The following is a 17,742-nucleotide window of genomic DNA, read 5'->3' on the forward strand; positions in this document are numbered from 1 at the left end:
ATTCCACTCATCCCAACCGCTCGCAGAAACGCTAATCTAGGCAGGTATTCGGTGCGATTTTTTTTTTTCATTTATCAAAATTATTCAACCATGCTCTTCCTTTTTCCTCTCTCTGTCCTTTAACTTCAATCCATTCAATTTCCTGTCTATCTGCAACCTGTCGCAAACATGTGCCCTTCACTCGATCCTTCCATTCACAAAGGGTTTTCTAAACATAGACACAATGTAACAGTACAGAGAGACAGTACAGCTTTTCGATAGAGTTATAGTGGACAGTTTTCTTGTTTCTTAGGGCTTTGGTTCTAAACATTCACTTGTAGGGCGATTCCAGCAAAACAACAACAACCTTTCTCCCTCGGACATAATGGCTCCAACCGAACCGACCAAAGATGGAGTGTAAATGGAGTTTAGAGTATACACACACACACATGTTTACACAGTTTACACAGATCCTAAGTTTGTTTAGTGCTTTTACTCTGTAGCTTCAGCTATAAATCGTTGCCCTTTTTGGCTTCTCGCCCTTTCTCCCATTGTTGTTTTACATTACCATTTTTTTTAAGCTAGTTTCGCATGCGCTACCGGGAGCAATGTTTTTGCTACACATAGAAAGAGATTGTTTTTCCATAAGTCTCTGAAGTATCGTTATGTGGTGTATGAAAGTGTGAGTGTAAGAACGTTTAAGAAATGGACACCTTTTTTCCTGTTGTGTAGTGCTGTATCGATATAATAAATTAAAAACATACTACAAAAATGTATAAACAATATTTAAAAACCTTTCAATACACTTAACTTATAGTAAAAAAAGGGGAGAAAATCACCATTCTCACACCTGTTTCTAAAACGATGTTAGAAAAGGTAGAAATACGATAACAAAGCTGTAAAACATCACACAAAAATTAACTTCAAATTATGTGCTGTAATGTGCTTGCGCACATGTAAATATTACTTAAAAAAACATTACATTTACAATCATACACACACAGACAGAAGTTTGCTTCATCTTGCTACTTCTTCGTTTTCCTTCTTTTGTTTCTGCTATTATTTTTTGCATCTCTATTGTTTCGCTTATACACGTGCTGTTTTTTATACAACTTCTAATTAATGTGATTTAGTTATGGCTATTGGTTTCTGTTTCCCTATTCTCGTTTCGTCTATTTGTTTGTTCTTCGCTTGTACATTAAAATTAATCAGACTTTCCCGTTTTATTTCATTTTTTTTATTTTCTTAAGTTTCATTGTAGCTGTTTTGTTTTGTTGTGTGTTTGGTTTCCTTCTTCTGCTCTTTTCTTCAAAATTGTTTTGTTTGTTGTTTCGATTTTGTTCTTTTTTTGCAGTTTGTGGTTTCCGTTTATCTTTCTCTCTCTCTCTCTCTCTCTCTCTCTCTCTCTTTTCCGCTCTCTTTCTAGCGTGGTGTTAAACTAGATGTTATTGTTCATGAAAGTACTTGTTATTGGTTTACCTATTATAGTACGTTTGCCATGTACCGTAACTATTAAGAAGCTTTGTATAAAACGCTGCTTTATTTCTACACGTGTTTCGCTTGTGAGTGAGAAGAGAGATGATGGGATTATGAAACGGGATTCTTCCTTTCAATAGTAAAAACTTACTAACTTGTACCGGAGTGTCGCCCGTCTGGGTTGGTTCTGCAGAAAAATTTCAATTAATTTTCCCTCATAGCTTGTGTGCGCAAATATTTGTCTGTTTCGAATTGTGTATTCACTCTCTCCACCTTAAAACCATCTCGCTACTTTACAAAGCTATCCGGTTTCCGGTTCTCTAATCGATGGGATGTGGAAAAAATTCACTCACTGAAAATTCACACGTGGAGTGAACGGGTTTACTCTCGGTGAAAAGAGTAAAAGAAGGAACCGAAACCGGCTGGTTTAGCAAATACGGTTACAAATATGTTCGCTTCTGCCTATGTGGATGTCTCCAGTGGTTGCAAATGTTTAAATTTGTTCGTGTGTTCCTGTTACAAAGCGACACTAATAAATTTGTAAATTGGCCGTTCAGATTATAAGTGAAGAAACGGTTTCATATAGAAATAGTATAATAAAACATGTTTTGGACCTGTTCAGAAGTGTTTTACTCGCTAGCCGCTCGTTTTTGGGGTGGTGAGTGCAAAGTTTTGATTTGGTTGTGAATTGTGCAATTTTCCTTCCTTACAAACCGTAACCTGCATTTCATCCATATCCTAATAATGCTACACCGCTTTTGCTCTTTTTCCTACATTTTTCCGAACACTAACAGTGAGCGTTCCCCTTAAATGCACCCACCATCGTTAAGGTTATGTTGTATAATTTTTGGTTTATTTTACTTTTTTTCATATTTCCTTGTTTTTAGTACAAACGATCATTCTAAGCACGCTACCATGTTCTTTGTTATATAAAAGCTTTTGGTTTTGTTTAATGTTCTTTGTTGTGTGTATGTTCAGCTCAACGGCTTTTTTACGGCTTGCAATAAATCAGCTTATCAACTTGTCGGCCCACGCCGACCAGAGCGAGAGGTTTTTTGGCAGGATACAATGCAGAAGGATGTTACGATTTATCCTTTAACTAGCCCCAAAAAAACGTGTGGAAACTCAAACACACGCCTATCCTGCCTCATTTCACCCAAGTCGCTACACTGCTGTATGTGTGTGTTTGCCGTTGAAACATGAAATGTATTGTATATAGATAATATATATATAATGGTATATGTATATATCTTCTATATGCACTCTATATGTTAATTTTATTATCACAAATATGTATTTCGGTTTGATGCGTTCATTGTTCTCCCTTTGCCTTCATTTTGTGTTTTGCCCGATTTGTCAATTCTAAGTCAATTGGGATAAGAGAGATTATTATCAATTTGTGCTGCCCCGTTACCGGTACAGTGGAACGATACTCGAATAGGGATCCAAACGTAGACCGTGATGGAGAAAGCCAGAGAAAAAGGGGATGAGAGATGTAGAAAATGTACGTTTTATGATTACTACTGCTGTAATACAGACGATAGGCTTTTCTTACAGACGTTTTTTTTTACTAAACGCAACTTCAAACGAAACTTCCTAATGACGGTCATTCATATTAGTCTAACAGAGAAACAAATTCTCATATAAAAATGTAAAAATTCTTTTGTGTTTTATGGAATTAATTAATGCAAAATAATTGAATCTTCTTTGGAACAAAATGAATTTTAAGTCACAGCGTTCACTAGAGTAATGATTTTACCAAGACATCCAAGACCAAGAACCTATCGTCTGTACAAAGCGTTACATATGCGTGGGAGATACATCCGTGACATCCGTGTGGCCGATGCGATTAGGATTAAAACGAACAACTACATGTCTGCCTACAGCAATCTGTTTTACAAAGCCATTAGGGATGGCCCATTAGACACACGCGCGTTAGTAAAAAACACCATCCCGCTTTGGAACGACAAATAGACGAGTAGAAAGTACAAATGTTATTACATATCCTCACTACTACCTCATGCGCTACGTTTAGTGTTTTGCTGTGTTTACTAGTTCTGAGTGTGTGTTTGCCTTTTTGTTTGTTGCTTTTACGTTTATCTCGGAACGAACATGCAAGGTGTGCATACCAGGCGGATGCAGAAAAAACGGAGGGAACCATTTAGATACAGAGAGTTTGAGAGAAAATACGGTTAAAATCGGTTGATCCATGAGTCACACTTTCGCGTTATTTAGCCTACGATGTGTTTTTTTGTTCTTAATTCTTTCTTCTAGCCGCACTAAGATTTAGCCTAGCTGTATTTTGTGTACCACATCTATCACCTAGTTGTTCGATTATTTGTTTTGTAGTTTTGTTTCCATACTAACATCATGTTAAAACGTGCTATTTTATCTGCTGCACACTATTCACTCTCCCTTTACCTCAATCACACAGTCAGTAGTAAGTACACTCAGTACGAATTCGAAGAAGATGCAAAAGAGCCACCAAGTAATGCTATATTAATTCTGTTCTGCTGCTGCTTCACACGCTACATTGTGAGTAACATTGTTTTTGCTTCCTTGTCCACTTAATGGTCACCATTTTAATGTTGTATCGTTCTTCCTAAGAGTTATGCTGCCTTTTTTGCATCCATTAAAAATACAAACAGTTTAAACATTAAGATAATTTACGCAGTATTCTCCTCAGCCAATTTAATGATTTTGTTCCTTCCCTCTAGTACAAGTCTTTTCGGTGTTTCGCATTCCACATTTACTGGCTAGGAAAACAAACAAAACGATTCCTTACACAACAAAAGGTAGCATAGTTTAGATTTGTTTTGCCTTTTTGGTTTTCGTTTTCAACAATAAAACTAGCGCTAACAAGTATTCGATTATATACACAATACGTACATCAAACTTTGATCACATTCGCTAGTCGCTAATACATCCGGCAAACGGCGATCGCTACAAATTCGAAAACCAATACACTAATATCGTTCCATCAGGGTATGTTTTTTTGGGTGGACTGTAGAATGCGATAATGTTGACATCAAAATGACATCTAATCGAATATTAACTGATGCGGTTGTGTTCATTTCTGTCGCTCGCTTGTTCCATTATAAATTTTATCTTTAGTAATGAACTAAACATTCGTAAGAACGAAAGAAACCTGCAAATAAAAGAAAGAAAAAGAAATTGAAATTAGAAAACATAACAACAAATCATAATTAGTTTAATAACTTCGGATTTTGGTCGTTCCGATACCGTTCGACTGTTTCAAACAAAACTTAAACGATATCAAAACAAAACCAATAAATCGAACTAAAGTAACAGAACATCATAACGACGCGTGCATTTACGTTTTGTAATGATTTTTTCACTTTTTTCGTTTGACTTTATTCATCTGCATGGAGCAGAGAGTTTTGTTGTTTTGCTTGTTTGCGTTTCGTTACCATAAACTTTTATATGCATATATATATAAACGTGTAGTTGTTATACATTATACCATTACATTATACTCTTATGCTTGTTTTTTTTGTGTTTGTTTAGTATCTGTATGTATCTTCCCATTGAAAAAAAAAGTTTCTTCTCTAAGTGATAGTAGTAGGTGTCTAGGCTTTCATCTTCACAAATGGTTTTAAAATTATCTTGTTCAACTGTTTACACGTATGCGCGGTTTGTTTACATATGTTTTTCTTGTTTTTTTTTTTTTATTATCGAGGGCATATAGAAAACCGATAGCTATATCAAATCGTATTGATTATTTTCATTTCTTGTAGTGTCATATTATTTCCATATAAGGCAATATGTTACTTATATCATACAAAAAACTGTCTTCAAGTATACGAAGAAAAAGGAAAAGAAAAATAAACTAACAATCGTAAAATATTTGCATCCGAACAATCGTAAGAGCAACCTTGACGAAAAAAAGTGCCACCCGCTTGAGCTCGGTTAGACCAGTGTATTATACGATCATATAGGGATTGTTATAGATGGAGCAGTTTTTGCTGCACTCCCAAAATTACCCCCCACAAACTGAGGGTGGAGGGATATTTTTTTTTTGTTGCAATTTAAATGTGTTCCTGTGTTAACGATACAATGATTATCGGTATGGCTAGTGTGCAATATTTAGAGAAAAGCAATGTTTCATAAATTGTATGACCAGTTTACAAACTGATTTATATGTTTGTATATATAAACGACCCAATACTTTTGGGGCAAAAAGTACAAAACACGAATATACGTAAATCAACCGTTAATTCTGACCATGCTGTTTGCACACTATTTTGCTCCTACGTCTCCGTGTAACGAGCTTAATATTGGCGGTTGGTGTTTTGTTCTACAGTGTTTCCTAGTTTTGTTTTTATTGTTATAATCCCGTATCAGGTATATCATCGTTTTATTTCTTCTGCTAACTGCTGATGCTGCCTTTTAATATAAACGTAGTATTTGTGTAGACAATGTAAGCACAAAATTAAGAAATAAAACGAACCGTATTCAGAATAGTTACATACGCAATATCAAACATTTTTTTGTCCACCCCATTGACCATATGCTGGTTGCTACACCTGCGATACTACCGATTTAATCTCGTGAATATTATATGAATAGTTATGAATACTGCTGCCGAAAAAACAGCTAACATTAATAAAGTTTTTAAAAAAAAAGAGAAGAAACATTAAACGCGAGTCAGGCCTGCGTAAAGGTGACGTCGAACGTAAAGAAAACTGTACAAAGAGTATCCTTTCACGAGGGTTAATCGTGAAATGGAAAAGCATTTTCAAAACAACCGAAACCGAGCGGTAATCGATGTTGGTACTAGCTGTTTAGCCCCAATCTAAGTAGAGTTGTGAACGCCTTCCAATATCAATGAACCATACCTAACACTTTGAAAATTACACGAATACGTAGTACATGAGAACGAAAAGTAAACGATAAAAACCTTAACACAATAAGCTAATGTAGTATGTAATAGCCAGTCTCTCTATAAATTGATTAGTTTGTTTGTTTGTGAGTTTCTTAGTTGAGTAAATTAAAAAAAAAACAAAAACGAAAACAAAATTAATCATGTAAAACCTCGATAAGATACCATTCCACAGTGCATTTTAGTTGCGGTTACGCTACGATAGATCTATTTAGCCCTTACATCTTAGGAAAACATAAACTATTACAGTCTGACTCTGCTTACAACAGTGCTTTTTTGTTTGTTTGCCTTTCATGAACCATTAATTTCTATCATGCAATAAGCTAAAGCCCGTTTTTTATGTTTAGAGCTGCGTGTTCCGTGCTGGCCAATTAGTGAAACTAGTGGGACAAAGTCACGCAGAAACCTATAGAGATCTTACATTATAATGTGTGGAGCAACCGATAAAGAGATCTTAAATTGATATCAGCGAAACGCGCTGTCAAATTAATCATTGTATCGTGTAGTGGTTCTTCCTCTTGTTCACACATTCTTCTATTCCAAGCATTGCTAGTATCTTCTACAATAATTAAATGAAGAAGCGTATCCGTTTTGCTTGGTAGCTTTCACCAAATGCAGCTAATGCAGACACCCATCCACGACACATAGAGGGCATTACTTGCATTGATGCTTTACGTTAATACGATAACTTGTCCCACTCGTTTCCGGTGCTGAATGAGAAGGTTTAAAATGAATTTAATTTCTATATTGCGACAAACCGGACAAATGGGATCGCACTAGTAGCAACATATATCCCATCAAGTTCCGTATACCGGGGGGATTGAATTCAAATTGGGTTGCACTGTTAACGCAAAGCTAACTTATAAATTACCCTCTTTAACTTCTTCACCAACCAACCATCCCGCTGTAGTAAGACTTAATATAGTTTTAATTGTTTTTGCTTTGTTCCGTACGTAAGGCAATTTTATGTATTGATTTGTTATCGATTAAACATCTGGCAGATGATCCGACATATTCACACATCTTAAAATAGATTGTTAATTAATTAATACAGAACGTTCAACTAAACAGGACATTAGAAGAATCTACATCTGTACGAAACTTCATTTAATTTTCATATTTTTTGACCACGCATGTGTTTCGGGTAAAGCTTCCCTTCAGAGACGTCAAGAAACTTTACTGGCAATGTGAATTAGCAGCAGCTATGTCCTCGTACGTTTTAAATTTGAACTCAAAACCGGTTTGAACTTATAGGATAGTTTCCCATAGCGTTGAACTAGGCACGCAAGGATAATAAAAACCAGCCAAAACGTTCAACACAATTCATATCATATAAAGCTGGTCTCCAAACTCAAACGTACTCCTACGGCAAAGAAAAACACTTTTACAAACGTTATACCGATTGCTTCACAATATAAAAAAAATTAAACAAAAATCACAAAAGATTATTTTATGATTAAACTATTACCGACTTCCAAACACAATCTTGTTGCCTACCATCTGATTTGCTCTTTTCGTTTTTGTTTCCAAAATGCTTAAATGCGTATTATTATGTTTGCTCCACCTCCGTGTGTTTGAGCCGCTAAAGAACATTTACATACAAAGACGAGCGTGAATTTAATTGGCGCAACGCAAGCGACGCACGCTGTTTACGTTTGCTGTTGTGGTTAATAGTTGTTTAGTAATTGTTCAACAGGTACCAACCCTTTCCATTACGTGCGCCTACTATTACTATATGCCTGGCTTCATATACGCATTCAGTGCTACATTTACTTCCGTTATGCTCTTATGGCGAATGTAAACAGGATCCAAAAGACAAGAAGGGTTTTGACATTAAATTAGAAAGTAACACAATGTTCTCCAATATTCACGCACTAAAGCACTGTACGCTTTTACGCCCAATTTCATTTATACAAATATTACTGAAAGATAACTACCGCAATCCTACCCCAAAAACGCAATCGCGCCTTATGCGAAGGTTTCTAGCAATATAGATACACAACCTTACATGGCTCGCGTGTACCTTTCGTTCAGTCGTTTAACCGTGATTTTTCTTCAATGCCACACTTGTTCTCACTAAAATAAAACTATACAATTACATGATTGAACTAAAGCTGTATGAAGGTAAGATACGCTTGAACTAATAATAAAACAATAATTTGAAACAAAACTAGCAATGCATTATAGACCCATTTTCCCTTTCAGTTCTTACTATGTGAAACACTGAAACATTAGTAAACATTAACCTAATTCTAGTTATCTTTTTCTTTTCACTCCCAACACGGTGTCTGTACAATCATTAACGATTAATTCCAATTTCTATCCCGCGCTCGGATACCTTCAATCCTGCACAATTGTTGTTCATTGTTAAACAGCTGCCAAGTATTCGAAAACAATTTCGACCTATATCTGCAAAACCTCAAAATACATAGAAAATGACTATATGCGGGTGCATGGACAGTTATAATACTACTCAGCAAGTAACGTAGTACAACTTGATAACGTTCACTATCAGACAGATAGACACACACACACACATACATATCAATCTATTTTCTAGTACATGTTCAACATTAACCTTTTTTTTCGTTTCAAAGATAGACTAATGCCAGGATTTTGAAATAGAAAGCTTTTGATAGAGAAACGTCTTCCAACACAGCTGGAACAGAATCAATTCATTCAATCAACTGTTTATAATGAATAGAAGACAATATGACAAGAGAAGTAAGGGATGAAAAGATTAGTAGAAACAAAACTCCACTACGTAAACTGTACTAAAGCAGCATACATTGATGTGTATGGACGTATTCAAACAATTGGTATGTAAAACATAACTAAAACACAAAACAAAAGTTGCTCACCGCACATGCAGGTGTGCGCAGTGACGAAAAAAAAGCCATTCTACACATAATGTAATTTTTAATCAATTCTCCGACACCGCTACCAAGAAAAAACACGATGTGAAGATCGTGAAAATCGATATGCGCGCTATGCATGAAAAGATAAACTAAAGAGAAAATAAGAAAAAAGTGCACTTCTGACGAACGATAAGCCCTCATAAACTACAACGCTAATACTTCTGCGTTCGGCATCCACATAGCTTCGTTCCGTATCCTACATTCTTTCATTAAAGACGATGTGGAGAGATTATGTTGCGAAAACCGAAACACAACAAGCGGATGATTGCATTCCAGCTTCATCAGGATGCGTGATGATGCCTTCAAAACGAACAAGAAGCATTCAGCTGTCGAAGAGCGAGGGCGATTACACGTCGGCCACCGGCTGGATTTTTACTCGCCGAACCAGGCGTAATGGTGCTTGTTGGCGATCTGAGCCGGACTCAGGGGCCCAAACTGGCCGTACTGGGCGGTCGGAAACTGTATGTGTGCGGGCAGCGGATGTGTGGGTAGAACCTGCAACGGAAAAGACGGGAATCGCTCAGTGCTGGTCGTGCTGTCCTTGGACGCGTACGGCGAGCTATTGCTAAGCGGTGTGTTGCGCACCTGCCGACTGGAGGCATTGTGTGCTGGTGGCGGTACGACACGATTGTACGCCGTTTGGTACGGTGCCGCCTGGGACACGAATACCGCCGACCGGCGGTACATATCGCCCTGGGCGTAGATGTCCGGCTGCTGCTGTGCCTGGTGCTGATGCTGCTGCAGGATTGCTCCCGGCGAGCTGCCCAGCGGTGTGTTAGCGCTCGGCTGATGCTGCCGGTAGACGGCAGCCGTCGGAGGACCCCACGAGGTTGCTCCGGTCGGTGTGCTCTTGGCGTGTGCATGCGGTGGTGGAGCATGGCCAATCGCGCCACCGCTACAACCTCCGCTTCCACCTTGATGTTGCTGCTGTTGCTGCTGCTGGTGAATGGCAGCGGCGGCTGCTGCCGCAGCTGCAGCCGTTGCCGCTGCCATCGAGGACGACGATGAGGCCGAGGACGATGGAATATAGGAGGATGATTCGCGCTTGTGTCCACCACCATTACCATAGTGTGAGGAGGATGATGACGATCCCATTGTGGGTGGTGCCCACGAGGAACGTTTGTCGACCTGCTGCTGCTGTGAAGGATACTCGTACGCAACGAATTCACTCGGTTCCTGCTTCGGCACGTGTAGCGGCTGTTGACCACCACTGCTACTACCCGACGAAGGCAGCAGCAAGCATTCGTTCTGAGCCATCGCCAATAGACGCTTCTTCTGCGACTGTCCCGCATGATGTTCGTACTTAATCGCTGTTGAAAGCAGAGCAAATAGTTAGAGGAATAGCTAAATATGCGAGCAATGTCGGTTTAACTTACGCTGATGCTTCGGACTACGGCGATCGCCTTCACCATCGCTGTCACCAACCGTCACGCACGCTGTGGCAGACGATGAAACGGCGGCCGATTTTCGTTGACGACCACTGCTAGAACCAGCGGTGCACGATACACCGTGTCCGCTACTGCTGCTGCTGCCGCCGCTTATAACACTCATGTGCTGTTGCTGATACGGCTGGTACGGTTGCTGCTGGTGACCACCCGTGCCACCATTGAGCTGATTCGATGTGGACGAATTGTGGGCAACGTTCGATGAGGAAGAGGACGTTTTAATGCCACCGCTGCAACCATTACCACCACCCCGACACGAAGAAGACGACGACGATGACGACTGATGTGTACCGCGCGTACAGCCCTGATTCGAGGTTGTGTGCGTGCTCTTCGAGGACGCGCTGTTGCTGTGTTTCACCTCCGGCGATTCGTCCTCACTGTCTGAGATCGTGATCACAGCCGTCGGTGACGGTGTGTCGTGAATCGTGATGGTCTGCTGCTTGCTGCTGCCACTGTAGCTGCCGCTTCCACCATGCCCATGATGACCACCGTGGTGTCCACCGTGATGCCCGTGGCTATGACCGTGATGGATGTGTCCGCTACTGCCGTGATGATGATGGCCACTACCGCTGTGGTGAATGTTTCCTCCACTACCACCCATCACGACGGATGAACCACCGCTTCCACTACCACCGTACGACGAGGTGGATGAAGATGAGTGATGTAGATTGCCCGCACCACCTCCACCACCACTGATCGGTCCAGACGAATCAACCGGCTGATAGTGTTGCTGCTGATGGTGGTGACTGTGATGACCACCACTGCCACTACTTCCGCTGGCCAGCTGCGGTTGCTGCTGCTGCGAATGGTGATGATGGTGATGGTGCTGTTGCGGTGCCGGTACTTGGGCCTGTGCTTGTGCCTGCTGTACCGGTGGCGCTTGCATCTGCTGGCTACCACCAGTGCTGGCGACCTGCGACGGTTGCTGTTGCTGCTGCTGCTGCTGCTGCTGGTAGAACGATGACGTCGACGAAGAGGATGAGGCGACGGTACTGCTGGTGCCTGCACCTGCACCACTGCTTGTACCGTTGTCATGATACTGTGGACACATGTGGCTCCGGTTGTACCGCTGATGAGGTGGAGTGTTCTCCTTGACACGCTTTTTAACCGGCGACAATTGGTTGTTTTCCTTCTTGTCGTGCCGGGAAACGCTGGAATATTTACGAACACTAAACAATATCACAAAAACCCTCTCAATGTGTGGTGCGAAACGTGGATCCGTAGATCCTCGCTCCTCTAGAAGATACTTACACCAGATGATGTACCGGCGACTCCTTCTTCGGCTCGTGATGGCTCGTCTGGATGTTGAGGTGCGGATTCGGGTAGATGCCTTCGAGCTTCAGGAACGGTGCGGAATCAACGATCAGCGAATGTGCCGGACCGGGTTGCTGCGACCAGGACGGTACGATAGCGACCTGCCGGCCCGACTGTGGCCAGGCAACGTTCGGCTGCACTGCGTTCGTCAGCAGCATCCGTTGGCCGGACGATGGTTCAACCATCGACACCGGTACGGGCACGTTAACGTACTGCTGCGGTGGAACCTGCAACGGTGGTTGCATCGACGTACCACCGACGACAACATGCTTGGTCGGGCTGGGCATCGTTTGATAGCCCGGTGGACACAGAATGCTCGACACCAGCTGATGCGGGAACGCATCCGGACGTGCATTACTGTACTGACGACCCACATTCCGACCGCCGTAAATCTGGTACAGATGGTTGTCGTACGTTGGTGCGCGCTCGCGCACAATTCGCTGCACCTGGTTGTTAAACGTGATCGTCATGTTCTCGGTCGTGTTCGGCACAAAGTTAGTCACCAGCGTAGCCGTCGTTGGTTGCACACTGAGATTGTAGCTGGAAAGAAAACAATATCGCATCAGTTGTTTGCTCGTACCAGGAACCACTTCTTGTTAACACTTACGTGTGAATCATCGAGTCCGTACGGCGACAAACTTCCATCATCTGCACCGAAGCCTTCACATTGTTGCAGTGCGCATAATCAACCAGATGCGCTAGCGTCGCGAACGAATGGTTCAGTGCCTCGCCGGGTGTGATGCGACGCTCCTGGTCGATCGTCAGCATCCGCTTCAACAGATCGATAAACTCCCGCCGATCGGTTTTCTCTGCCAACAGCTGGCCACCCTCGATATCGGTCGGCACATTCACCTGCCCGATATCGTCCAAACAGTTGAAGATGTACTTACGCGCTTCCTTGCTTTTGTTGTTCGTCTCCGCCTCATGCTCTTCCGGTGTTTTCAACCGCCAAAATGGATAGGTCGAGTCGACATCGCGGTAGAAGAACTTTGCCGTCTTGCTGGCACTGTTCAGCATGTGCTCAGTCGGTAGACCCTGTGTCTGCGATATGTACCTACAGAATTGCAAAAGTGAAATAAAGAACAAATTAATTGTTTCGGCTTAAACAACGGCCCCCCATTTCATTCACGTACCTGATTTGATCATACTCAGATGATCCGGGATACAAGGGCCAACCCAGGAACAGTTCCGCCACCACACAGCCGAGCGACCACATGTCGATCGCCTCGCAGAACGGCAACCCGAGAATGATTTCCGGTGCGCGATAGTAGCGCGACTGCAGGTACGTATTGCATACCGTTTTGCTGACGTGCGACGCCGACCCAAAATCGATCACCTTCACGCTGTTTTATTAGTGGGAAGAGTGAACCATCAATCGATAAGTGTAAAAAATGTCCAACCAAAAGTAGTATGGCAAAGCTTCATCCACTTACCGGTACGGTTGTCGGTTCGGATCCACCAGCATGATGTTCTCGGGCTTCAAGTCAGCATGGATCAAGCCCAACTGCTTCAGCTTCAACAACGCAGTCAAAACCTGGTTGGAGTCAATGCAAAGAAATTGATAACTTATATTAGACTTATGTGTAATTATACAGCATAAAACGAACATCTTTATCGGGCCATCCGTATGTGACCTCGTAAGCGGGGAATTATTCTCGAAGTACAAATATGATATCATTCGAACGCGTCTGCATCGCAGCAGCCAATTTGCCCTATTCGATGGAGATTAAGTACGGTGCCAACAAACAAAAAAAAAGTAGACGAACCATACTCTGACGGTTTATGAGTGTTTTAAAATTTTACAACCCATCTTTTATTAGCCGTTACCCTTTTTCATTTTGCAGGCTCCCAGTAGAAGCAGCAAGCGAAACATAAAGCGTAGCCACACGGTTCGCAGCATGCAGCACAACAATGACCCCACGAACAACGAACAACCAAAAACCCAGCGGTGTTTGCTATTGTCGGGACCTTGGGACACACACACCAGCAGACGCCAAAGGGTCTGCCGATTGGTCTAGCTTAGCCGGAGCCAACGCCGGGGGTTTGATCCCGTTGGCTTTGATGGCTCTAGCGTTCCTAATCGCACATCTCCCTTCCCATCAGTTTAAAAAGTTGCAAAACTTTCCACATGTAGACGGATGACTCCGGGGGTTTGCATGTCTCGTGCTGTACGCGTCCGGAGCCAAATGTAAGCCTGATTGTTCTTGTTAGCTCTCCTCCCCGGGTAACCGTCGAACGAACGTTTGGCTGAACAGTGCGTTGGCTTTCGTAACGCAATGGCTTTATGCTGCATAAAGTGAGAAGTGAAGACAAAGATTTCCAATATACGAGAGCGACCGTTATGGGGACCTCGACAGCGCTCTTAAAAGCATTATTGGCAAACCGTCAAACTTCCAAAACACGCTCGTTCGCAAATGCAAACGATCGAAAAGTTCCACCACCAGCCGGGATTAGATTAAGTATTCATGTTCCACAAAACTATCGCTCCCCTTCCTTTAACATTTTGCGTGAACCGATAGTACACTCCCATCCCAGCCTCCAGCAGACGCGCGCCGATACGCATCGTCGATGAACTTCCCTTCTAGCGCCTTATTCAGAGGCGTAATGAGAGCGCGGCACACAGAAAACAAAAGTTTCATCTACTAATTTATGCAATTTACGGTATTCAAATGATACCGTCCTCCGCTTATGCCTTTGCCCGGTGCGCTCGGTGAAGTATACGATCTCACTTTTTACCATTTTGAAGCACGTCAGCGCTTCCATCAATAGTCGCTGGCCTACCGGGAGATGGCCAAACCCATCCCCCACAACATCGCACCAGCATCATTAACACCGTCGTCGCCGCTGTCGTCACTGGTTGAAGTTATCATTGCCATTGAACGCTTCGCCTAATGTTAGTCAAATGACCGTATGGCTGAATGTCCTCATGTACAACTTGCCGTTGTCAGGAGCGCTGACTGTTCTGCATTATTTACTTTATCACCGTTGACATCTGGCAGGGAATTGTGAATGTTCTCATGCAGAACATCCCTAAATCGGCTACATTTCACCGCGATACAGTTGAAGAGATTCAACTTCAAAACCTTCATGTATGAAACGAGAAAGCTCTCCGGTTTCGTTACATCCTCCACACCGATTGCAGCCACCTAACTGTAACGCACTCGTGCAATTACGCCATAAATTCAATTAATCGTGTGCGGTTGGTTGCATATGATTTAAATAAAAATAACGCGAACGGGCGCCTTATAATGCTGCTTTGGTTCGACAATGTGCGCTCTACTCCGCACGTTGTAAAGTAAGCCTCACCCACGATGGTTTCGTTGTGGCCGTCCCTCGTGAACCAACGCACAATTAAGCTGAGTTTGTAACAGAGATTCAGCAGTGTTCAGCATTGCATACATTTGGCTGCTACTTTTGCAACCGCTTTCTATTGGAGTTGCATTGTTTCCAGATGCAACGTTAAGCGTGAAATGTAATACTCTACTGTAGAGAGGTTTATTTGATGTGTGTTTCAACCAAAGCGACGGGAAAAGTGTCTTGCCAATATTCGTAATGAAATGTAAAATAAATTTAAAAAAAAACTCTACTTCACCCGGTACACCGTTCGACTACAAAGTATTGGTAGCAGTGGCTTATGTCACAATAGCAAGTGGGTTCCCCATACTCCGATGTGTGCCGATAGTATTCCCTTCATCCCTGCTTTACGAGTAAAACAACCCCAAAAGCAGAGGCAATGCCCATGGCCCACATGGCAAAATAATCGGGTTGTACATTATAGATGAGAAGAACAACTCCCCTACAACTCGGGAGTGGATTCTCAATTTGGGTCTCCAAAAATTTGTAAATTGATATATTTTGATGCGAATTTGTTGCAATAATTTTTTTTTCACTCAAATAATGCTTTAAATTAAAAAAAAGCAAAAAAAATAACAAAAAAAAATTTTTAAAAATTTCAACTCGAAAATTTCATAAGGCTTACCCCTTACGTTTTTTTTGGGAAATTTTGCAAAAAAAATTAAATTGATTTATTTTAATGCCAATTGGTTGCAATAAGTTTCTTTTCACTCAAATAATGTTTTAAACAAAAAAAAGAATAAAAAATTGTAAAAAAATTTAAAAATTATAAAAATTTGAAAATTTCATTAGGCTCATTTTTGCACCAAGTTTGGCTATAACTCGGTCGGTATCTAACGGATCGCCAATCTTTAACCTGTGGTCGATAGATGGCACCAATGGCTACATTTTCTTCTTGGACGGCCATGTCCTCAGATGTCTGTGCCAGAAGTTATTCGAGGAACCAAGTTCCATACCCTGTTTGAGAAAATGTAAAATTTTCCTCATTTTTGAATAAGTTAGCAAAATTTATATATGTGATATATTTAAATGCTAATTTGTTGCAATAAGTTTCTTTTCACTCAAATAATGCTTTAAATAAAAAAAAAACATAAAAAATAATAAAAAAATCTCCATTTGAGAATCTCGTTGCATCCCATGTAAGGAAACTGACGGAGTGGCTCGCATTAACGATGACGCAACAGCCCACGAAACACCAGAGCCCCACCATGAAGTGACTGCCCATCCGGTCATAATGCAATAATATCCGAGAGATTTGTTCACCAAAACAAAACAAAACTGGAGATTTACAAGGAAAGCAATCCAAAAAGACAACCCCTAAGCAATGTGCGAACAGATGCGGACCTTACATTAGGCAGATCTTCCTCAACGAATGGGTTATCTCTGCTGAACATCGCAAAGGTTTGCCGAGCAATGTGCGACGGGCACATACACGGTCAGAATTAAAAGTAGAATGTAATGATAATTGCAAGATGCTCCCGCCGGATAACTTGTGTGGGACGTAAATTGATGATGATTACGCTTATCTATCATGTGGAGTGAATGATGTGAATTCTCCCTTCCCTGGAGAGACTTTGCTCTTTTCTGTAGATTTTGCCGACCTCAGACATCAAAGCAGATGCGGTTCTCGTCGTGCACAAGGAGTGCCGTATAGTTGATGTTCCCGGTCCAGCTCAAAAGCCGGTGTAACTCTAACGGCAAATATATGTCAATTACAGCTGGACGAGATATACACACCTCACCGGTAATTTCTGGCCCAGGACTTCCAGACTCCTGTCATAATCTTGGCAACATTGAAGTAAAGCATCGCGCGTGCCAGTTGTCGACAAAAACCTGTCTCTCTTCTGGATCGATTGATTTGTATTCATCATACCACCATTGATGGACTGATGCCAGCATCTTCGAGCTCATACATAACCGCAATCCGGTAGAGCAGCTCCCGAAATCCCGTTAGCAATCAACAATCGGGTTGCCCTCATCGTCAGTGCTTTTACTGCCTTTATTGGGTCACCCAGACGATCCAGACACTTCCAGCCTTCCCCGGGGGAGAGGGCAAATCCGCATCCACCACGCATCCACGAAATGAAAGCTGAAACGCAACGCTACACAAAACCACTCTGCCTTTTTCTCAGACGACTCAGCAGCAGTCACACCACAATCAAAAGCTATTGCCATGAGTTAAAATCTTGCGGTTCGCGGTCACCCTTTGTGAAGGTGCTTTGCAGAACTCACTGATCACACAGTTGAAAGAGGTCTACAGTTTGGACCAACAACAGCCACACAAAAAAACGACATTCAAACCGACACCACCAATGACAACGAACGAGCAAACACGCAGAGAGAGCACACCAAA

The 17,742-nt window shown here is 41.9% G+C and overlaps 1 protein-coding gene across 12 annotated transcripts in view; it reads right to left on the reverse strand.

Moving 5' to 3' along the window:
- Positions 1-4,788: 4,788 nt before the first annotated feature.
- Positions 4,789-17,742, reverse strand: part of LOC125771271 (homeodomain-interacting protein kinase 2) — a 62,971-nt gene continuing 50,017 nt past the window's right edge. For 10 of the 12 annotated variants that reach the window (XM_049441709.1, XM_049441708.1, XM_049441707.1 and 7 more), the window contains 6 exons: positions 13,469-13,569; positions 13,169-13,378; positions 12,643-13,089; positions 11,973-12,575; positions 10,653-11,890; positions 4,789-10,586 (listed from right to left, as the gene is read on the reverse strand). In XM_049441709.1, coding sequence (XP_049297666.1) covers positions 9,649-10,586; positions 10,653-11,890; positions 11,973-12,575; positions 12,643-13,089; positions 13,169-13,378; positions 13,469-13,569 — 3,537 coding nt within the window. In that variant the 3' untranslated portion in view covers positions 4,789-9,648. The remainder of the gene's footprint in view (positions 10,587-10,652; positions 11,891-11,972; positions 12,576-12,642; positions 13,090-13,168; positions 13,379-13,468; positions 13,570-17,742) is intronic. The other 2 variants (XM_049441715.1, XM_049441714.1) reach the window with 2 other exon arrangements.

This window comes from Anopheles funestus, chromosome 3RL (assembly GCF_943734845.2).
Source record: "Anopheles funestus chromosome 3RL, idAnoFuneDA-416_04, whole genome shotgun sequence".
NCBI lineage: Eukaryota > Metazoa > Arthropoda > Insecta > Diptera > Culicidae > Anopheles > Anopheles funestus.